Here is a 24,002-nt window from a genome sequence, read left to right as displayed (position 1 = left end):
AATTGCACTTTCTTAGGAAGGGAGAAAAGAAAAATTACGCAATAGTGGCAAGAGTACCAATTCATTTTTCATTTATTTATACTTATTTACACAGAAAATTCGATACAGAAAGTTTTATCAATTTTTATCTTCTTGCTTTTTTCTAAGCAGATACCAGCAGAGAAAAATAAAAAAATTATAATTGTATTAAAATACGGGGATAACTTAACCCTTTGAGACCAACATCCACTAATTAAAAGAGGAAAAGGAAAAAAAACGTAAATTCACTAAAAACAACAATATTTTGCATGAGAAACCCATGCCCAGCTGACAGCTAAAAACTTATTAAGATTAACAAAGAACGGATTTTGGAAGAGATTTAAGTCTCAATGGGTCAGGATTTCAACTCAGACTTTCTATCTTAAATTAATTAAAATGAACACAAAATAAAAAATGATACATGATTTTAATACTGTATACACTAGTGTAAATAGAATGAAGCATAGCAATGAATTAGAAAATAGAAGAAATGTTCATTTAGGTCAATTTCTCAGCAGACAAGTCCTTTCTGTTCGGTTCAAATCTGCTTTGGCAACAGGAGGCCCCGAATGATTTCTGCTACTTCCATCTCCGCATGCAGAGCGACATTCCAAGTCCCACAATAAACTCGAATATGACTCATATTGGTGAAAGCTACTCTTAAAATCGGTGATCTTAACTTCCTTATAAAACTCATCGGGTTCAAGGTAGAGAGCCAAAATCAACGCTGTGTTAAACAACAGCTCAAGGCCCCAAAAATACACCTTCCCCCACGAGGAAGAAAGGTATCTTAGATTGATCTTGTTATAAACCTATCATGATTTTATTTCCTTTTAACTAAACATTATAACCTATTGATCAAGAGCTGTTAAAATTGAAAGTTAACATCGGCCGCGAAACTCATTCAACTTTTATTTTTCTAATAAGTATTGTGCACAACAAAAAAATGAAAACATAGGTGTATCCACATAGATCGATATGGTCAGACTTGTTTCCCGAAATTTTGAAAAATTCGAATTCACTTGCCTTAAACTGATTTATGGAAAATCTTAGAGCCCTCATAGTTTGCTATGCAGGTGCTTCCAAGTATGAATGGAGCCACGGTACAGCTCTTCGTTAAAAAGAATTAGGTCTTTCTTCTGCAGATGATTCAATGGCACTTTTAGCAAAAATCAGAAATGTCGGGGATTAGATGGCCCTAAAGACTATCTTTGAAGCATGTTGCATAGGTAACTATGAGCCAGGGTGTAAGAAGGTGAGCTTTTCCTTTGCAAGACCTATATCATATTATTATGAGAGCATAAACCCTCTTTCAATTTGAACAGATACGCTGATGTTAAGAGCTCCATTCATGTAAAATTGTAGAAAACAAAAAAAGAAAGAAAGAAGATGAATAAAGAGAAATGAACATCGATGGCTGGCTATTTCGATATGAAAGCGCCAACCGATTTGTTTGAGGACAACTTTCTAAAAATTACTGGGGCCCCTCGATCATGTTGACCAGGTTGAATTAATTGCTGTGAGGTGCATTCAGATGGTAAGTAATTCCTTCCTAAAAACTTGATCATCCAATCAGTTCAAGGATTTCAATGACAAAAAGATTGATACTTCATCTTGTGAGTTTTACAAATCAGATAGCTGTGAAATTAAATTCAATAAAGTTTATACAATAAAAAATACAAGTACTTCTGCATTCCTTTCAACGAGAAGAGTGAAAATGAATAAATGAAGAGCCTACCGGAGAATATGCATACATCATTATTTCAATTCGTCATTCGTAGCTGAACTTGCTTGGTCCAAAAAAGCTATTTGTTTGGTCACCATTTTCTTCTGGGGCGCTCAATGATACAAAAAATTTTGATTTATTATTACAAGAAAAAAGATAGCCTTTTAAAGCCAAACAATTATTTTTAAACAGAGGAAAATTAGGATTGGAGCATTTCAGGTAATTTAAAGGCAATTTCATTCAAAGAAACATCGATGTCTGAGATACGATTGTCGACATCAGGGAAGACCCCACTTGAAAGCTACATTAGTCATTCGTAATGAAGCATCCGATAGATAATGTATATTTATTCTTCCGGAGCTTATGATTTAAGTCATAGAAACAAAAATTTTAAGTATTTCAGCACCCACAAAAAAAAGAAAACCTTGTAAACAGCATTCTGAACATTTAATAGGTTTGTGCAATGGATTTTCTTTCCAATTCAGATTTAAACAAACGGTAAATCAAATCTATTATGAAATTTCTCATACAAATATGGGAGCTTCTAGAAAATGTTCGTAAAAAGCATAAAAAATTTTAAACTTGACAAATAAAAATAAACTTGTTTAGATATTAGAATTTTCTGACTGTCATTTGGGGGGAATAAAAATTGACTGCAAGTTAGCATATACTCGGTGCTAATGTCATTTACGCCACTATTATTCAACAGCCGATAGATAGAGGAACTTTTTTTTCAAACTTAAAACATGCATCCAAAGAGTTTAATTCAGAGCATAATAGTTTGAAAAAAATTGCATTTTATATCAAAAGCCAAAACAAATAAAATGAGACAGCTTATTGGAGGAAATACCTGGGCATTGGATACGACACCTCCGCTCTTTCTCAATCAGGTTGATTGATACAGCTTTTTGACGCAAACAAAACAACCAGAAATTATACGGGGAATTTCTACTACATTATAATGTAAAGAAAATATTGCCTATACATACGTATACTAAACAGTTAGATTTCCACCAGGGCTGGATTTAGGCATGCGAAAAGCGACCAATAGTGCACAATAGTCAAGGGCTGTGTATATTTTAGGATATCAAACTTTCAAACTCAAAAAAAAAGGGCCCAACTTAGCTGGTATAAATGCATCCCACAGTGGATTCACTTGAAATTGCATATTTGACAACAGCGCATTGACAACAGCGCATTAACTCATAGATAAATCTTTAAAATTGAAAAACGTTTAATGTTTGTTATTCAAAATGCTACTTTTCATGGGTGAAGAGAGAGAGTAACTAAAACTGAAAACTGACTGATTCGATAAAGCCACCCCCACATGTGCGAAAAAAACAAACAACTAATTTAAATTCAATAATTATGATTATTATTGGTAAAATCATAATGATTTAGCCTCTGGATTTAGCTCTCGTCTGACGGATTTCTTCCAAGGTTCCAGAGGAAATTGTGGCCGTAAATTGATCCAGCCCTGGTTTTTCCTTTGAGAATTGAAGAAAAATAAATCTATGAGATAAAGACCGTGCAACAAACTTTTGTTTCACCTGATAATCTAGTATTCAAAAGAATCAGTAATTAAACTTCAACAATTTTCTTTTACTTTTCTTAAAATACTTCTTAAATTCATTCCAAGGAGAAAGCGCCATATTTCACTGCAGACAGGGAATTTTATTAACTTAAAATGTCAGTAAAAAAGTAAAAGTATTGAATTCGTTAGTATGAATGAGAAGATATTGACTGTCTGAAAAATAGACCAATTACACTAGGTCAACTTAAGCACTAACCTATAATTTTGTTTTACATTAAGTTGACTTGCACTTGCAAAGGGTTAATCAATAATATGACCTTAGTCTCACTAAATAACACTTTCATAGGCATTACATACTCTTTAACAAAGTAAATATGCAAAGAGGATCTTCTTGGTGAGAATATGAAGAGATGGTAATAATAGTGCTAGTGACCACAGCATATAAAATAAGTAGATCGAAGTGCTGTTTATTAAAATGAACTATCTGTACGGTATAAATCTATGAATTTTTTTGTTAAATATTCATGGCAGCATTGAAACAAGACATGGCGAGAATTGACAAAACACAAATTTGAAGCGCTTCATACTTCATAGTCTTCACTTTCAAATGAGTGCGCATAGACTTGATAAAAGGAAAAGACTGAAACAACTAAGTTGTGTGCACGGTCGAAAATTAAAAGTTCTCCAATTTCAAACTTATGATTTCACTTCAACAACGGCCTAATTTGAATTGAGGTCTTAATGTAGAAAAAATTTACAGCTTCGTGTTTCCTTTCAGGAAGTAACAGAATAGGAAGAGAAACATTACTCACTCTAAATGAAAACAGAAGGGCAAAATACAATTGCGGAACTTCAACACCAGTCATAGCATAGAAATAACTAGGTATATATGATTTAAAAATCTGATTACTTTGATCGCTGTAAGTACAAACCAAACTTGGTGATGAGAGGAAGGGGTATGGTTGATTAAGAATGTATGTGCACAAAAAAAAATTATCTAGGAGAAATAAGAACCAATAAGTAAGAAATGTCAGCAAAAATGATGAAGAGAGGAGAGGGGGGGGGAGAGAAAGGAAAAACCTCTGTGAGACAACTTTGCCCAGGTGCTAGAGTGCAAAGCTCATGAAGACAGCAGTTGAGGGCCTTTGTTGTGCATGTAAAAAGAATGGCAAGACAACATTGCCGGTCTTCTCATCGCAATTTTCTTCGATGAATCTTCTAAACAATATCAATGCAATCAGGCTCTCTCTTGATGATTGGAATATCGTTTTCACCTTCTCTGAGACTGAGCAAAGCATTGGCTAGCCTCAATTTTTCATTCCCTTCAAGATCAGGATTCTCTCTTCCTAACTACATGGGGGAAAAAGCAAAAAGGAAATCAAGATTAGCGTACAATTTGTTAAGGTTCCGACCAATCCGACACCCGATGCCCAATCTGAGGAAAGGTGTGTCTACATGAGAGGCATATTTTCATTGCTGTGCATTGGAAATTGAAATCTCAAGAGGATAGGTATCAATAGGGGCCGTTTATGGGCCCACCCTAGCTCAATTTCTTCAACTCCACAAATTTTGCGAGTTGAAACGGTCTTTTTTTTTCTTTCTTCTTTCCCCTGTGATTTAGGTTTTTGATTTGTTAAAAAATCCTGCAACCTTGAGATGTTATTGAATTGGGTTACGGTAGGGGAATCGTAAAAGAATGGAATTTAAGAGGGGCATCTCTCACACTCACTGATGCTCATCAATTATTTGACTTCCTAAAAACCAAAAAAAGAAATGAGTCATGGAAAAAAACTAAAGCCCGTGAGCAAGGATAAGGGTAAAGATAAAATAAAATGAGTTGAGTTAGTTAGAAATTACTGTCACCATGTTTGTTGGTTAAGGGGTACAGGCGAGTATGAGATAGAGATCAGGGTTTGGCGAGTGGAAAAGATTGTGGATTAAAGGTGTATGTTATATTGTTCAAGGAAATTAAACAAAAGTATTTGGTAAATTTCAATTGAATTTAATTTTAGGAGTGAGGTGAGAGTTGTTGGGAGTTGATCATCAAGGAATTTCAGGAAATGCTCTGTATTTGACAGGATGCATCGTGATTTGGTCATTTTTGCTCTCTTTTCAGGTCTAATACTGGCCTAAACATGGATCTAAAGGCCAACTTTGGTGAAAAATGCGCGTTTTGAAAGTTTGCAGTCAAACGCCAAAAAATCCCTATTCTTCTTCTAAAATCGGCCCTCAAACTTATTTACACCAGTGCGAGACCCGGAAAAAGAGGAGAAATGAGCAAATCATGATGCAATCAAGAACTTCAATGCGCAAACAACTGGATGGTTGAGGAAATTCTGCTAAGGTGGGCCGAGATACAACCCTTGTTAACACCCCTCCTTCAACATTATCTTGTGCACTGAAGAAGGATTGACCCAATGCAAGATAAGAACCTGAGATAACTTGGTTATAAATTTATAATGCAGCCACAGAAAATTGTGAAAGACCACTAAGGTATGGTAAAATCACTGTACAGTTATTTAACAGCTCCATTTGACTGAAATATGAATTACAGATTTGATTACTTAATCAGCAACAAAAATACACCTCTAGTTTTATTTACAACAGTTTATTGTGTCTGGTTGAGTTATTACAGACAAACGCTTTCTGGAGGAGGGGAAACACCTTCAGGAAACGATGGATTAGAACACTCGGTATTTCTAATTTAGACCGTTCAGATCTGGTTGCAGTTTCTATGAAGTCTTTGACAAAGAAGCTGTACAAATGAAAAAGTAGGCGAAGAGAAGAGAATGTGAGTTCGAAAGAATGTTACCTTATGGATTTTCCTTTCGTTAGCATGTCAAAGAATAAAAACAGCATTAAAATTTACTTGCTCCCAAGAATTTGAAGTAAAAGCGATTGAGCGTAGAATATTTTAAGCGGTGCTGGGAATAGAGGTAAATGCAATTACTCAGGTATGAAGTTCCTACAATGAAGAAAACTTGGTCAGTCACAAATTTGAGTTTCCTCTTGAAAGTCATGACAGCCATGGCATAACATCTAAAGTTAATCATACCCTCCTCTGATTTGTCATGGCCCCGATCTTTTTTGGTCTATTAATTTTTGGCATTGATTTTTCTTTAAATGACCAGAAAAATTGAACTGACCTCATCAACTTAAATTCAATCAATCCACCATCTCGGCGTTATGTCTGAAGTCAGTTTCACTTGATAATGCTATCACTACTTCATACTAGGGGACACATCAAGACAGTCCATAAATTAAGGTGATGTTGGAAACTCATCCCAACTACTTACATTCACTGAGCTAGAGCCACCATGTCTTTCTTTGTGACATTTATCGCAATAGAAATCTACATCATTTTCGAACTCTTCTGGATTGACACCCATACAAGCCATATGGAACCACTGCCGACAGTTGCCATCACACTGCACCCAGTTGATGTTTTCATCTGTAAAGACAGAGAATTTTTTTGAATTTTAGACCATAAGGTTTCATTGAAAAAAGTTATCAAGAAACACAAAAAAAAAGAGAAAAATGATAATTAGATGCTTCTATTTTGTACAGTCCCTTTGACTAATATACCTCCAACTTCAACTGCAGTTTAAATAAATTAATCAGTTAATTAGTTTTAATAATTGGGCTTGAGGAATTAGTTTAAAGGAACAACATAGCTTCTGTACGTAGTTTAACTAAATATTAAGAATTTTTTCCTGAAAAAGTTGGCAAATTCAGGCAAGAAAGCTGAAAAATTCCTAACATTCAGTTAAACCTTGTAAAGAAGCTATGGTGTTCCTTAAAATAATTTCTCAAGCCTTAAGATAATTAATTCAAACTGCAGTTGAAGTTGAGGCATACTAGTCGAAGGGTCTGTACAAAATAGAAGTATCTGATTGACATGTCTCTTGTATTTGTGTTTCTTGCAAAGAAAGTTGGCTGTGTCAAAGAATGATGTCTGCAAGAACACAGAATCTGTAGAGAGTGAGCTGTATATATGGATCCCATTTATCAGAGGGGAACCAACGCTAACAAAATTGTTAAAATCTTACATCTTCATCTCCACTTAAAAATATGCCTTCGATAACAATTAGATTTATTTTTTGACTAAAAACTTGTAACTTTTACTACAGAGCAATTGTGTACAATTAATTACTGGACATATATTCAGTATATTTTTACAGCAAAGAAGAAAATTTCTAAAACACTGCGATCAGTTTGGTTCCTTTCTGCTAGATGCAATCCAAATTACTATTACAAGAAACTAGATTAGTCACAAAATTCCTGAAGGAAAAAAATGAAACAAAAATATGCACAAGTTTAAAAAAATTTCGAGTTTAGAACTTGTTAAACCAATGCTCCTACCAGAATCAGTGTCCAGCTTAGCCGCATACCAGAAAATACATTTAGTTTGATAAACAAATAATCAGATTTGCAAGCTCTAAAATTTGGATCAACGATGGTAAAAGATCTCAAGAGAAATGCAAAAAACTTGAGCATACCGGTTGGATGACAGCAATCAGCTCCGGCCGAACATTCATCTTCTTCATCTGTATCGACTTCATCATTGTCTTCGTTAGTATTTGTAGAGTTTTGCAATTTGGCGGATCGACCTCTGGGTTTTGATTTTGGTTGCTGTGGCTGAGCCTGTTGGAACAGAAGGAAATTATTGGTAAAAGCTACAGGGTTATTGCCAGAAAAAAAAAAAAAAAAAAAAATTAAGAGTTCTCAGTCTTCCTGTCAACTTTTATTTTAAACTTGCTGTTTTAGGTTTGATGTTTTGCTGAGAGGAACTGGGTATACAAGTTTAGGAGGCCTTCATTGATTGAAGATGAATATATTATCCTCAGCTGGGTGTCTTACATACTATCCTTTTTTCATAAAGCCTTCAAGGAGCCTTGTGAGTCTGAATTATGAATCCTGTGGCGCTTAATGCACAGGATAGCTACCTGTTCAAAATTTCCCAACTTTTTCTCATTGCTAGAGCTCTTTCTGCGAGTCTCTTCCCCCAAAGCTACAAATGAAAATTATCAACACAAATTGTTAAAGAATTCACTTCAACGCCTTGTTAATTTTCTGGAATACATAGCAGGAAAGTCTGGAATCTTTTGCCTTCTCCCAGTTTTCCGAAAAATTCCTCTACTTGTTAGGTCTTGTAAAATTTCTGAAATTCTTTGGTATTCCAAGAGGCTGGAGAGACTGTCACGAGTTCGTACCTCATTTTTCTTTTTGGACGGTTTTGGAGTTCTTGTGTTTTTCTTAATATTTGATGCTTGTTGCTCTGACTGGACTTTATTATTACTCTTTCGACTAGCTGCTACTGGTTGATCTGACTGCTGCGACTGGAAAAAAAAACAAAAAAAATCAACACATCAACGGGAGAATTGACAAGTGATGCTACATGAGAAAAAACTATAAAGAAGCAAATTCATAAAATGGCTGGAACAGGGATGAGGCTGTGACGACATTCTTCAGACGTCACACTAAGGAACGAACTACCGCAAATAAAAAAATTAACGCTGTTTACCTGAGGTGTGACATGGCGATTTTCTTCTTCTTCCCCTGTCCTGGTTTCATGATACACTCTCCACAACTTGTCCATTTCAGGGGCTGTGATCTCCATCAGATCTCCTTCTAGTATCAGATCTATTAGTTTCTGCCGCATTTTATCGCTGATCATATTGCCTCTATGATCCAAACTCTTTCTAACAGGCTTTTTAGAGACGGCAGAATATGTGTGTTCGCTCCTTGTGCTTGTATTGTTGAACGGCTCACTTGAATCATTCTGAAAAAATAGGCCTTGTTTAGTAATACATAAAATGACCGAGAAATACTAGTTGCCTAGAAAATATGATTTCTCTTGGCATTCGAGATTTCAGAGGAATTTTTGATCGAGTCTTGCTCTTCATAAACTCTTACATAAATTGACCACAAGACGAGGTACAGATGTAAACATTCTATTATACTTATAACTTATAACTTCTTGGTTTGTTTTCCCTGCGAAATGGTGTGGACCCAGCAGAACATGTTTCGTGCGACGAAAATAACTTGCAATAACTCCCAACCAAAATAATTACATTTTTATTTAACATTGGTTACGCAAAATTTGAATTTCCCCCTCACAAGGAGAGCATGAGTCTATTTGAATCAAATTGCGCACTACAACAGTTTTGGCAGGCTCCTCAATAAAAGAGTGTTCCTTTCCCAACTTGTAATCTTCAAAGTGTAAACAACATGTAACAGCTAAGCTGAAGATTGAGGTTGGCATACTTCCCTACCACAGAGACTCACAATATTCTTTAGTGTACGACTTAACTCAAGTACATTATTGTTTTTTCTAAGAGCCGGAGGTTTGAATTTATGCATCAAAAAACGTTAGTATCTTGATTAGGAGTGACTTTCAGTCATTTTTATTGCACTGATTGTGTTCAAGGTGAATTTTAATGAGGAAACATGTATCATAATGGTTCAAATAGCACCTTGTCTACTGGTCTGGTAGGCATGATGATTGAAAAATTAAATTAGATCACTTTACTCTTGTGAGTGGTTAACACAGAGATTTTAAGATAACAGTTGCGAGCGTGATTTTATTTTTGATGCAGCAAAGAGGATGTTTCCTCACCGTTAATTTTGAAGTAGCGGTACCATCATCAGGCCTCAGATCCATATTAGAGCTTATATCATCTACAATATCAGCTATTTCTGGCGTATCCAGTAGTAGGGATGCTTTTTGCTGTAACAGAACAAAAATTACAGGATATTATGAGAAAATATATGCGTACGCTCATGAGGTGTGCAAATAGCAAAAATGCAACAGTGCAGAGAGTCTTTTGCCTTCAAGTTGCCATCTGCGTGAGGCTACTTTCCCTTCACATATTTTACGGGAGCCTTCGCACTGATGTTCGCATAGAAATGGGCACTTGACTATTTCTTTTGTGTGAAAGAGTGCGTTACACCGTATCCTTTCCAAAAAGTAATGGACTTGGGAGTTTCTTTCCCAAAAATAATGCACTTAGCTGGTTTTCTTCACAAAAAATAGCGCATTAATTTGACTTAAATAGAGAAAATACTGAAATTTAAAAAAATAAAAATTCTAAATGCCTTCTGCCTTCACATTTCCCCCCGTTTCAGGTTTCTCTACATTTCTCCCGTAATCGGCCGTAAATCGTAATTGAGTACTTTCTGCATACCTACAAAAATATTTCACTACATACGCTTCACGACTATGTAACTTTCAGGACTGAAACATAGTTTTATCCCCGGAGTATCAAAAAAACAGCAAGGAATAGGAAGGCTTTGACTGATTGTGCAGCGCTGGGAAAAACAAATCCATCAAATTTTTTGGATGCTTGACCTTGGTGAAAGGAGCAAAGTTTATTGGGAAAGCTATTTTTATCGAGTTGGATAGAAAAATCAGAATATGAGTTATGGACTGAAAGCAATGATATACCGAAGAATTAGAGGCAAATGGTTCAGCACATATTTCAGCCAATAACAGCATGATGTTGCTTGATAGTCGGACAATTTGAGCTCAACACTGCAGAGATTTAAGTATATGCTCAAAAATGCAATTTTTAACTTTGAACTCCAAAGTAACATACTTATGATTTGATTTGGCATTAAACAACACCAAAATGTTCATAAAACTCTTTCAAGCGGGAAAAAGTAATAGCGGGCGGTCCAATTTTGAATTTCTCGTCACTTAAGCTACTTTGAACAGGACACAAAAACATGTTGGAAGGGGGGGACTTACCTGCCAATGGTAAGAGCGCCTCAATAAGCAGTAGAGAATCTCAGCTTCAAGACACCTGAGACCTGAGTTCTGCAGGTGCGTTACTTTGGCCAGTGCATCGTCCGAATCGGGCCTCTTTGATCTCTTGCAACACGGACAAAGATATTTGTCTTTGTCAACCTGCCAGGTGATCGCTTCATCTGGTAATGTACATTTTCTACGACTAGAGCCAGTTATACACTTATCTGTAGGAGAACAAACAAATACCATTATTTTCATTAGGAGGTTAAGTTGAATTTCGTTCCTGGTTCCACCTATATAAACTAAAGACAAAATGTTGGCGATTTTGCTGATGTACTTTCAAATTTAGCCTAAGACTGATGTCTCATTAGAGAGAGAAAAGGCTTGTCAAAGCTTGATATTCCCTCAAAAGATGTGTTATTTGGTGCAACATTAGTTATGATCGATCAGGAAGGCTATTCTGAGCTTTTTCTCTCAATAATGAGACATCAGTTTCAGTTTTTTGAAACATACAGACAAAATCACCAACACTCTGCCTGAATGACTATTGCATCGAACTGCAATCTATTTGTTTCTAAACTAAGGCATTCACTGCAGCAGTGCATTGGGTGTATAACTCTTCCGACTTTGTGAAATACGTGAAAAAACATGCCTTTCCCTACAGCAGCATATAATGATGAAAAATTTGATTGAGCAATCGCTACATCCTTTATTATACGAAATACTGTACTATTAAAACTTAAATAAGCAAAATCTGGCGCACTAAGCAAACCACAGCTGACACAGAGAGATTGATTGTGCAGGAAGATTTGTTAAAAGAAAAGAAATAAAAATATTTTTAAGGGTTTCAACATTCTGAGAAATGAGATTTCGTCACCTTCCAGCCGAAGTAAATGTATCACAATTGCCATGCGACGTTTCAAAATTTCGGCTGCTATTTTATTTTTTACTGAGAAATTATTGGTTGAATCTGTTTGAATTTTTCACTGAATTTTATCATGAGCACGAAGAAAATTCAGTGAAATTTTTGGACGGCTTCATTGAAAAATTTCTCTGTAAAAAAATATAATGGCGGCGGATTTTGAAATGTCATATGGCGCTTGTGATATATAAATATCAAGCCGCTACCTCAGCCGCTAGAGAGCTCTGCGACTCCAAAGCGCCATCGGAAACGATCCTCCCACAAACCATCGGGCAGATTACACCACCTGATTTGCCCTTCCACTCCCTCTCGCCAACCTTCTTCCAGGAGGAACGTGCGTGGTGGGGGGGGGGGGGTGTCGGATCACTTGTGATACTTTGGCCAAAAGGTGACGATTTCTTCTCCTGACTGCTTTCATCTTCAACAGTAGCTTAATTTTAAACAATTCTCAATAATTTTCATTCAGCTTTAAGCTGAAATTTTTACGCACGATGGCTAAAAAACTCCATCATTGTCTTAATTCTCCATAAGTACTAACACTTTATGGATGTATAAGCATTATTTTGAAAATACAGTCATCTCCTATATGAGGAAACGTATCTAGATTTTGCTGTTTCAGTATTTCTTATTTGTTAAAGAAAACCATCACAAGAATTTTTCTGAAACTTCTCGTACGTTTTCTTTCCCTTGTGAGAATAGACTCTAAAATTTTCAAATTAATTCTTGTCACAGTTTTCTCTTGAAAAATTAAAATGATCATAAAATTAAAATGATCATAAAAGTAAAACAGCCCAGACAAGACACATTCCTTCGTATGGGCAGTGACAAGAAGACTTGGCTATTGAGATATCGAGAAACTGTAGAGACTAGGAGGCTCTAAAAGTTGGGGAAAGAGTAGCAAGCACTGTAATTTCATTTTTCGAAGCTGCTTTCCTTAACTTCATCCATTGTTAGGCTTTCTATAAATAATATCCGTCAAGCCGCACAAAAAATGTGTGTTGCTGAATGTAACAGGTTAAAATGTGGAGGCACTGTTAAGAGTTTGCGTCCGTTTAGTTTTTAACTGAAGATTAGCTTTGACATGCACATGGTAATAAGTCAGCATGAAAAAGACACAAAGACTCGATTACCAAAAAATAGCGCAGAGGGAAACTTACTATGGAACCAATTCAGACAGAGGAAACACTGCTTCATCACTCCTTTGGCAGGCTCATGACAGAAGCAGAATTTGGTAGAGGATGTGTTATTTAAAAATTTGTGTTTATTCTCTTCTCGAATTTTGTTTATCATGACGATTTCCTCATTTTGCAAATGCTGAAAAAGAGAACAAAAAAATATTAAGATTTTAAACAATGTGGAAACAATATATATAATAATATGTTAATGATGATTTGCTATTTTAAAATCTTTGTTTGAAGCTGCATAGTACTTTATCATTCTCATACTGAGCGAGTAGGATTGTTTTCATTAGAAGCTAATGTGCTATCTATTAGTTGCAGCCACCTTATTATTAATGCAAAAAAAAAATGATATAAAATAAAAACAAAAATAAAAATTAAAGTGTTCTGCAAGCAAAACGAGAGAAACAGAAAAATAAAAATGACAGAAAGAATAATAGAGGAGACAAGGTGGGAATTTTAGCATTACAATATGTTTTCTCATTAAAATTTCTCGTGGAGTGCGATTTATTCAACAATAATTAATAATTATTGAAAGTAACTCCATACCAAGCTATTAACATTTTTCAATGCATAAATTAAAAATTCCTGCTCATAAAAAAACATTAATCTACATAAGTTAAAACGCAGAGTAAACGTTCCCGTAACGGTATCTGCAGTATGAACATGGCAATAACTCTCTCAGCGCTTTAGCTCAGCTATTACATACTGTTTACTTTTTCAACAAGACAGGACAGAAGAGAGATACTCCTGGATTAAGAGGTCTGCCAAAACCGTTGTGGTTCACAATTTGATTCATGTAGCAGGACATTCAAATTTTTCATAGAAAGTGCAAAATAAAAACATTACTATCTTGGTCAGGAGTTAATGTCAATAATTTTCATTGCCCGCATAATTTTTTATGTAAAACATTGAAATAGGAACAAATATCAGAAAACTTCAATTTATACCTAATATGGAGGTCCATTGTTTTTATTTGCCATTTACTAGAAACATTCTCCCTGCTTAGTAAGATAAAAAAAAAGGCACTGGATAGGGAGGGAAGCTGTTCTAAAATTTTGTGCTTCCTTTGAAAAAAAACTCACATCAGAGTATGTTTCGGATGATATCCATTAAAGGGCCATTTACATAAAGGTGCTTTTCCTGAATTTTGGATCTCTAAGAATGCTGACCTGACTGAAGTATGAATTCAATTACTTACTTGGTAGGCTTCAATAATTTTATCCCTCGAAACATCCTTTTGAATAAGTACATTGTGAAAGAGGAATGGGTAAGACACATCCTCTGCCGGTTCAGTATCTTGACAGAATTCTACATAACTTTCCTTGTTTCTAGGAGCAAAAATCTGCAAAAAAAAACGTCAGTTAGAAAAAATGGAGGTTTGGACCTCAAGAAACACTCAATCAAGGAAAATTGAACTTTAAAAAGTGATAAAATGGAAAAAACCACAGGCACAAACTTAACAAATGATGCAGAAACCTGAATAATGCCTGAATTTCACCATCTTCCACTATTAACCAGAAAGTGAGGACAATCAAAAAATTTTCCGAAATGTTTCTGGCGACTTCTTCTAGACTGCTATCCTATGAAAAAATATGCTTTATAAGCCTTGAGATGTTGCCAAATTTCCCTTCAAGGAAGGATTTATTAAGGAAACGTTTATAGTTTGTCTTCCAATTTTTCAGAGAATTTTATGCTTAGCGCTAAAAAATAGTTTAAAACCGTTTTTTTAAATTAGAAAAAATTTCATTGGATTGAAAAAGAACTTTTTTGCTTAGATTTTTAATTGAAACAGTTTACTTAAAATCAAGATATTTTCTTCTTAGTTAAAAAATTTTGACCATTTTTCCAGAAATTTAATTTAAAATATCTGAAAATTGCAAAGAAAAACATTTACACCACTTCTTCAAATTTAATTTTTTACCAGGAAAAATTTGACAACATCCAAAAGTTCATACAGCATTTTTTCTTAGGCATAGCCGTAAACTAGTCATATTTTAATAATTCAGGTTAATTTTCTTGATTACAAAACATTTAAAAAGATACTTATGAAACAAAGACACATAAAAATAATAAAAACAAATAAAAAAATTAAAAAGCCGTACAGAAAGGATGATTTTCACCATTTTTTTTCAATCTTGATGCATTGTGAAAATTGTGTAAAAATGACTACTTAGGACTATACTACTACTATTAACTTTACGATACATAGTTAAAAGATCAGTGAGAACTTTTATTGATTCTTGAAGATTAAAACTGGAAATTGCTGAATCTCAAATAAAATTTTTTTACCATCCTGACAGTTAATTTTCTGTAGGATGTTGAAAAAAAAGTTTCATTTTTCAGAAAAGTTGTGAACAAATATCGGCAGAAATACTTACATCCATGAGTGAAAATTGTGAATTTTGCATTAGAAATGCACATTCCATTTCACGCTTCCACATGTTAGTTTGGGCGACTTTGGTTTTGATTGTACTAAGAGGTTCTAAGTTAACAGGGATATCTTTCGCATCGTCAATTAATTTAATTAATTCTTCCAAGAATGGTGACAGCACTGTGCAATCCTGTAAATATAAAGAGAATATTAGTACTCTTGCGACTTAACTACCATCATAAATTTCAGATAATGCATGGTATTAGTAGCTGCGCATTAAAAAATTGGGCATCAGCAAATACTGTTTTTTCTTTTTTTGGTAAAATGTTAAAAATTGTTCAAAAACAAATTATGAAACCATTTTGTGCAGCAAATTGAATTTTACATACTGGTGTAACAGGATGGTAGACTAGTGCTGGGCCCACAAGTTTCAGGAATTTCATAATTTATGGTGCTCGTGTGATTGCTGTATTGTTTTCATTAGAATTCAGTAAGGCTGTGCTAATATTTGCAATTCCGACTATTCGCGCCGCGAATTTTCGCTTCTTCTGCTTCGCGCACTATTCGCAAAGTGCGAATAATCGCGCCGTCGCGAATAGTGAATTTTTGAACTGACAATTTCAAATATTCGCGCCGTCACGAAGAACGAATTTTCAAATATTCGCGCCATCAAAAATAACGAATTTCCGAGTAGCAATCGGGAAACGTTGCAAGGATCTGCGCAAGGCTTCTGCTTCCATCCGAGACATCGCGAAAGGCGGATATCCTTTGATCTTTACCGACTTTACCGAGTTTACGAACAGCGAGCGCAATTGGGGGAATATGCAAAGAGCCCAAATTAAGGATTGAAAGACACAGAAATGTCTGAAATAGAAAAAAAAAAGTTCATAAACACATTTTCATTCATACCGAAAAAATAAAATACTATAATGTGTCTGGTGATCCTTCGATACTAGCTTGACTGCCCGCGCAGTTAACTTCAAATCCTGGGAATGCATACGTAACTGCAGGGACAGTCAAGCCAGCATCCAGGGATCTTCCGACACAATCTTAACAGCCTAGGCTACTATCATAGCATTTCATTGTTTTCTGTGCAGGTGAATGAGCAAATGGAAAATTCTTAAAAAAATTAATCACATTTCTTTTTTGGTCGTCTTTTGTAATATTCGCGAATTTTCACACTTTAAAAGTCATTTCAAATTATTCGTTTTACTATTTGTAGCTGTGAATAATTGACTTAAATTATTCGCTATTCGCTTCCCTATTTGCGAATAGTTGCCGAAATTATTCGCTATTCGCTTCGTTTGGAAAATTCACTATTCGCACAGCCCTAAAATTCAGAGACTTGTTTCTAAAATTATGCTTCTTAAGCTTGTGATTTTGTACTTTAGATGAAATAGAACAAAATTAAATAGATATCTAGTGTAAAATAAAACAAAGGGTGTGTACTCACAACAGCTTCATTGTATTTTTCTAACCATTCCTGAGCAGTTTCCAAGGTTTCTTTGAGCTGTTCGCGTGTTTGGGCACAACCAGGAACAGACTTTCCCTCTTTCCATAAATCTTGCAAGTACTCAACATTGTTCCTGAAAACAAGAGGTAGATAGATGTATAAGACGATTAAATATACATGTAAATAAGCTCTTGTACTTCCATAAAATGATTTTTACTTGACTGCATAGAGTTTTGCAAGAGTCTTCCGCCAGAGCAGGGCAAATGAAGTACATAATAATGCTTTGTAAATGAAAAATACAAATCAAAATAATCAAAATATATACAGTTAGGAGCATGGAATCAGACATATTACTTGAAGTAAAAAATAATGATAAAAATTACTGGCATTTTTCAATTTTTGATGAGGCTCCTCCAAAACACTGGTCAAATGCGGGTTAAAAAGTTAGCAGCAGACTCCTGGTAGATTTTCAGAGCGGATTAAAAGATAACCTTCGTTGTTTTCAGTCGTTTCAGTTTCCCTTGAAAAAATCAGGATCTTCTTCACAAATCAAGCTTTTCTGGGCGGATATTCAATTTTTAAGAAAATCTATGTAAGATAGGGGAAAACCAGGATAATTTTCCGATTCAACGACCAAACATATGTAGATATGCATAAATTGGAGAATAAAGACAAAAGGCCTGTGTCACACTATCAAAACTAGCCATCAAAATATCAAGGTCAGGTGTTGTGATTGGCTTATTCGACAACTTGGACCAATCACAGCACTCGACCTTGACATTTTGATGGAGTGTTTTGGTAGTGTGACACAGGCTAATGCATTCATGGTACTCACTTAGATTTGAGAGCTTTATCTACTTTGTTCACCCATGATAGCATATTCTTGTAGTGTTTATCTAGAACAGCCAAGGCTAATTCAACTTCTGGTGCTACCATCAGTTTCATACACTCTCGTAGCAAACTCTCTACAGCCTCTAGAGTCATTTTCTGCGGGTTTTTCATCATTTCACTATACTTGTCCAGCCAACAACATTGCTCATACAACTAAAGAACAAGCAGAGAAGAGGTCAAACATTAGTGTGATTTTAAACATTAAAACAAGTAATAAACTGAAATCATTGTACATCAACAACAATTAAAACAAAATACAAAATACAACCGTGTTAGTACAAAATAAAACTGAGAAAAACTGATTAAATAAACTATGAAGACAATAATGCACAAATGAAAAGGAAATTGGAAATTATTGACTCAAACTCACATTTTCTAGTGAGTTAGAATTTGAATGAATGACTTCCGGTTCGTTTAATAATATCTCATGGTAGCGTTATGCTAAAACTTAGCATCAAATGATAAAACTTCGGCAAGGTTTTGAGATTAACGTTTTTACTATCAACCTCGCTTAATTTGAGTGTGTCCGACTAAGAAAATAAGAATCCACACAGTTTATTGATGGCTATTAAAACGTCGCCAAAAAGAAATTTGACGACAACTTATAGACGAAACTTACTGATTTTAGCTTCGGCATTTCTTCGAAATTCAATCCTATTTCATAGCCTTTACAGATTAATTCTTGCACCAATTTGGGGTTTAAGCTGGAGACATTCTTCTTCAGCGTTGCATTCGCCACACGCCGGAAACTTTTCCCTTTGGCTATCATGTTGTCAATGATACTGATTTCAGGAATTACGCATGGAACTGATGCGATCTCTTCATGTAGCTCACAAAGGCCATCAACATCATACTTAAATTGCACTTCATCAGTCCCGTTTGTTCTGGAAAATACATAAATCAGGATATCAATGCGTTTGAATATTAAAGTTTTCGAGGATTAAAAAGATGCTATTATTTCTTAAGAAAATTTAGGGGGGGGGGGGGATTATCTGTGGGAAAAGGGGCCTGGAAGCATCAGGCAATTGTGGCATAAAACTGATTTTCATCAAGAAGGGTAAAAAAAGTTGAAATTTTAGTTCTCAACTGAACACTCTTTCAAATATCTCAATGAATAAGATTCAAGAGGCTTAGTTCATTTTTGGGCTAAAAGAGAGCAAAAATTTGCATTACAGTTGAATAATCTGATAAATGAAAAGAAGAGTATACAAATTAATTAAATCAAAAAAGAACCACGCAGATAAGATTTGCATGCATCAAAGTTCCATTGAATTTAATTTTACGTGCTAAGTTCTTTAAAGCATAAAAACTGCTGATTTTAAGCCCAAAACATGGTTGTCTGGAACCTAAATCAGCTATCACTCAATACTAATGTTTAGGAGCTGCAAAGTTTGTTCAATCATAAGTCTGGTTTGGTTTGTTGTTTTTGAGGGTTTTTTATGTTCACAAGGACGTTCATAAAATATATTGCCGGTGTAAGTTCACGACTATGTATCTCGTTTGCGGTGTTTGGAAATCTCCGCTCCTATTTTATTTTTTAAAGAGAGAACAAATCAACATTGTTCCTTGAAGTTTTCACAGAATCTTCGCACGAAGAAGAAATATCATGGCAGTTTATAAGAATTGCCGTTGAGTGGCTTTTCATTTAAAAACTTTAGTGGGACAGGAGGTCTGCAAAGTCGTAAAGCGAGAAACATGGTTGCAGAAAACTTACACCGTCAACATGTGTCTATGCAATTACAAAATCTTAATTTTGAATTTTCTCACAAAATTTTTTCACCATAGACAGTGAAAAAAATACAATCAAGATTGATAAGAAAAAATAATATTTACAATTTTTTTCAGTATATTCGTAGAAAATGTTTTCACAAAGAAATGAAAGAAATAACAAATTCTAGTGCTTACTTAGCTGCTTTGATTTCTTCTCTAAGTTGAGCTATCCTCTTGACTTTACTTCGCGCTGCAGACACTGTTTTTGACAGAAGTCGGTAAACATCCCCGAAGGTATAATTTTTGGCAATAGCTTCTTTTTTAAGTGTAATTAAAGTTTTCAAAGCTAGAATCAAACCAAGAGATGTACATTAAATTTAGTTCAGCCCAGTAGTCCTCTGACAATAGATTACTTAAATTCATTTTTGGCCTTAAGTTTCAATACATTATTGGGTTAAAAGCCTGATAAATGGGATAAATCATGCCTGCAAAAGTAATTCGGCCTTAACAACCGAAATTTTTGTAACGCTATACACTTCCTTTTTTAACGAAAAATCACTAGAAAAAACTCTCCATCAATTCAAAGGACATGTATTTCTATTCATGGACAGCAGTCTTGAGACTGCTTCCGTTTGAACGAATACTTACTACTCATGGTATTGAAATAGAAGAATAATCAATTTCACACATTGCGAGGAGTAAATCGTAAGAAAAGTAATATAAGTAAATTAATATCGCACAAAATCTACAAATCTGAAGTTCCTTTTCAACATATATTTAGAAAGACTGACTACAAAAAGAAATAAAATCTTACTATATTTTGGCGGTTTTTCTTTCAGCCCTTGGACTACGGTCTTCTTCCAACTGTCAAATTCTCTGATAGTTGTTTGTAATTTTGAGTAGATTTCAAACAGCTCATCGACAGAATACTGATATCTGGAAAAAAAAACAAAAAACAGATCGTTCTAAACAAGATTCTAAGTTATGGCAAGAAACTTTACTCAGCAAGTAATGTGCACTAGTTCAGAAATTGTTTCATTAATTCTGCTCCTTCCACTGGTTTTGATATCTCATCAGTTGAAATCTAGTTAATTTGATTTTGAATCAGCAAAATGCTTTTGGAGCATGATAAACTTGTTCAAGATGAATCAGTATGAAAAAATTTATTATCTCTGATATTGAGTTTGAAGGAGAAATAAAACTTCAAACCTCTTTCTCTCAATGTGAAGAAGTTGTCATGCTAAATTGGGATTCAGAGCGAGGAACACATACCTTAGCGTCCATTTACTAACAGGACAGTCATTGCATAGATCATTAATGTGCCTCAGGCATCCTAATTTACACTGACAGCTAATGGCAGACAGATAGACCGTCGTTTTGCAATGGGCACACAGTCGATGATCATCAGAGAGAGCTTCATGGTTTACTTTCACCCATTTAGTTATTCCCTGTAAAAATAAAATGAGGAATTCGAAATGAAGGAACAGAAAAATTCTGTAGGAATCTTTAAGGGAATTTAGGAACCAGACGGTTACAATTGGAATTTGGTTGTTTTTTCAAAGTGCAGTAAAATTCATGCAAATATTGAATGATATATGATGTAATGGTCGGAGATTGAAAATTTTGAGAAACTTGTTCCTTGGAAAATTGATAGAAATTTATGCTATTAAAGAGAAATATGGAGTATTTATCAGGCACATACCTAATTTTCAGACTCTACTTAAATCAATTTACATATAGTTTTACTTAAGAATTTCATGATTTCCAGGATAAAAAGGGGGGGGGGGGGATTCAAACAAGAATAAAAGAACTTAATGGTTCCACAGATAATATCAGAATCAACAAATTTTACTCAAATTCTATGATGCTTTTCCAGATTTTCCTAAATACCTAAAAAATGCCAGGATAAATTCTGGTATTTCAGATAGCTGAGAGCCCTGGTTTGGCATTATTAGTATCAGCAGATATAACTAAATCAAAAATAGAAAATTTTACATTACCTTCTTGGTGACTTTCTCTAAATAACTTTTTTCAGATTCGATCATTCTCTTGAGATCTTCAAAAGTTGCTGCTCTTACCCCAGGAGGCAAGGAGTTTGCTATTAACGCTAATTTGACCGTGAGCTCATCATGAGAGAATACATTCGTTCGTCTCATACTTGAATAATGACTGATACAATCTCGGCCCATTGTGATCTGAAAGAAAAAGAGAAGTGAAGCATTAAGAACCATGCTTTCTTGACAAGTGGTCAATATGAAAATTTAAAAGCCCAGGATTTGGAGAAATAATAATAATAATAATAATAATAATAAAAATGCTAGGGTTGAGTGCAACAATATTTATAAAGTTCAAATAAGTTGCTCAGATTAGCAGATATACTCGCAAGCATTCTTGACGCTTCAAAATATCACCACTTTCTTTTTGGCAATTTCAGTGAAGTTTTGAAATTTTGAAAAATTTCGTTTTTTTTTCGAAACTTTTAGTAGACTAATGCAGCTTAAGAATGAAAATGTCCGGTAGGCTTGTTGCACGCAAAAGATACAGCCGTGTGAGGTTTTTGAAGGGTAAAATGGCACGAAGATTACGATGGTCACAATGGAAAAGTCTAAAATTCACTCCTTGGTGCGCCACTTGCTTCCTTTGGATCATACCATTTCAAATTTTCCTCTTCTGAAGGCAGTTTTACAAACACCAGAAAGAGCAAACGGCAACTTCAGGCTGCCTCGGTAGTTACCAGTAGTTGCCAAATTCATTATTGTTGTATATTTGTTTTGTTTACATACAAACCATGATAGTGATACATGTCCATACACACCATCTCTCTCTTTCAATGATCTGTAGGTTATGTTAGAAATGTCACTTTTTATAAACCGCAAGTTGTCAGAGTTGCCGTTGCTTGTTCAAACTATGCAAATTGCACTTTCAGGTGTAGATTCAAGACTTTTTTAATGTTATCATTGTGATTTTTGTTCAATTTTACCCCTTTAAGATCTATTTACATGGCTACTCTTTGCATGCAACGGACCCATTAAGAGTCACTTCAAACTAACTGTAAAACATTTCCAACTAGGGGCTACCTGAGCTTTTTTTAGACAGTAAGTTCCAAATTAGTCTATGCCGAATGTTTTGTTTTCCATTGAGACAGAACAAATCAACTCAACCGTTGAGCTTATAATCATTGGATTCTTATGCAATACACAATGCTACAAATCTAAAAGCAAAATAGAAATGGATTCCATTTTGCAATTAGGAACTTTAATTTCTGGCGCATCCGTAAAAACACTTATGTGCTTAGGAAAACTAATGGTACATACAATGTTTCTAGACAGAGATAGAAATTGCTGTTCCCAAGCGCAAAATTTAGTCCTTACAGAGAGTCCCTGTTTGCCAAACAACTGTTGGTTTTGGTTTTATGATAAAAAAAATATTACTAAGACTCACCCAATCAGCAGGAGCAAAATTCACAGCTTCAGCGAAATTGAATCCTTGATTAAAGCCAGCATGATACGCTCTAGGGAAAGTGATAACAAACTCTCCTGGACCCTGATCAACTCTAAAAATTGGAACTCCTGGGTAACAAAAAAATAAATAAAAATAATAAATAAATGAAAAATTAGAATTTGAAAAAATGAAATATGTCAAGTTCAACACAAAAAAACATTATGGAGTTAACAGACACCGATTGCAAGTTGCGATTGATACTTTTCCTATTATTTGCATGAATTAGAGTTCTCAAGAGCTCATTGGCAAAACTTCTACATCTCTTGTATGATTGAGCAATGAGCATTTACATGAATTTTACACCTGTTTCAGGTTATTTTCCATAGAATAGTCTTTCTTTTGCGGTGAAAATTTTTCGAAAAGTTCATTAACGAGGGGAAATTTTTTCTCACCTCTTTCCATGAGATCGTTTGGATTAACAATGGTAACCAACTGGTGCAGCAAATCGGGCTGAGCATGAAACAGTTCTGGTGCGATTTCTTGAATTGCGGCTTCAAATTCATCAGCATGACTTCCAGGAACTCCGTACCAAGTTTTGTAATCACCCCTGAAAGATTAAACAGAACATTTAGTACAAAGGAGGACTTAACAGTGGCAGTATTTGAGGCAAAAAAAAGTTAAGTTTCTCATGTGGGTCACATAATGATGAACTCTGACCATTAGACTACCCAAGGGCCGATTCAAAGAAATATGAGATCAGGATAACGATTCAAAAATATGAAGAAAGCGGCTTATCTAGGAATTAACAGAGGCTTGAAAGGAAATAAGGCTCAGTAAATCTAAAACATAACTAAGACAAGAATGAGATTTGGACTACATTTTGAAAATCGGAACTACAAAGTCTGGCTCATGCGTAAAAACACTTGTGTGTGTGGGGAAACTAATATTACAAACATTGTTTCTGAACTGAATCAGAAATTCTAGTTCCTATTTGTAAAATGTAAT

The 24,002-nt window shown here is 34.8% G+C and overlaps 1 protein-coding gene across 2 annotated transcripts in view; it reads right to left on the bottom strand.

Annotated features, from left to right (window-relative positions):
- Positions 1–45: 45 nt before the first annotated feature.
- Kdm5 (Lysine demethylase 5) overlaps positions 46–24,002 on the bottom strand; it is a 40,098-nt gene continuing 16,141 nt past the window's right edge. Inside the window, exons 18-36 of one of the 2 annotated variants that reach the window (XM_019048050.2) lie at positions 23,450–23,604; positions 22,998–23,125; positions 21,557–21,751; positions 20,829–21,004; positions 20,371–20,492; positions 19,752–19,902; positions 18,466–18,730; positions 17,791–17,999; positions 16,956–17,088; positions 15,510–15,692; positions 14,330–14,473; positions 13,108–13,264; positions 11,029–11,252; positions 9,898–10,008; positions 8,803–9,060; positions 8,492–8,617; positions 7,778–7,922; positions 6,575–6,729; positions 46–4,628 (exon numbers count right to left, since the gene is read on the bottom strand). In XM_019048050.2, coding sequence (XP_018903595.2) covers positions 4,497–4,628; positions 6,575–6,729; positions 7,778–7,922; positions 8,492–8,617; positions 8,803–9,060; positions 9,898–10,008; positions 11,029–11,252; positions 13,108–13,264; positions 14,330–14,473; positions 15,510–15,692; positions 16,956–17,088; positions 17,791–17,999; positions 18,466–18,730; positions 19,752–19,902; positions 20,371–20,492; positions 20,829–21,004; positions 21,557–21,751; positions 22,998–23,125; positions 23,450–23,604 — 3,169 coding nt within the window. In that variant the 3' untranslated portion in view covers positions 46–4,496. The other variant, XM_019048051.2, reaches the window with a different exon arrangement.

The sequence above is a fragment of the Bemisia tabaci genome, chromosome 6 (genome assembly GCF_918797505.1).
Source record: "Bemisia tabaci chromosome 6, PGI_BMITA_v3".
Classification (NCBI taxonomy): domain Eukaryota; kingdom Metazoa; phylum Arthropoda; class Insecta; order Hemiptera; family Aleyrodidae; genus Bemisia; species Bemisia tabaci.
This window is presented reverse-complemented; position numbering and strand designations above follow the sequence as displayed.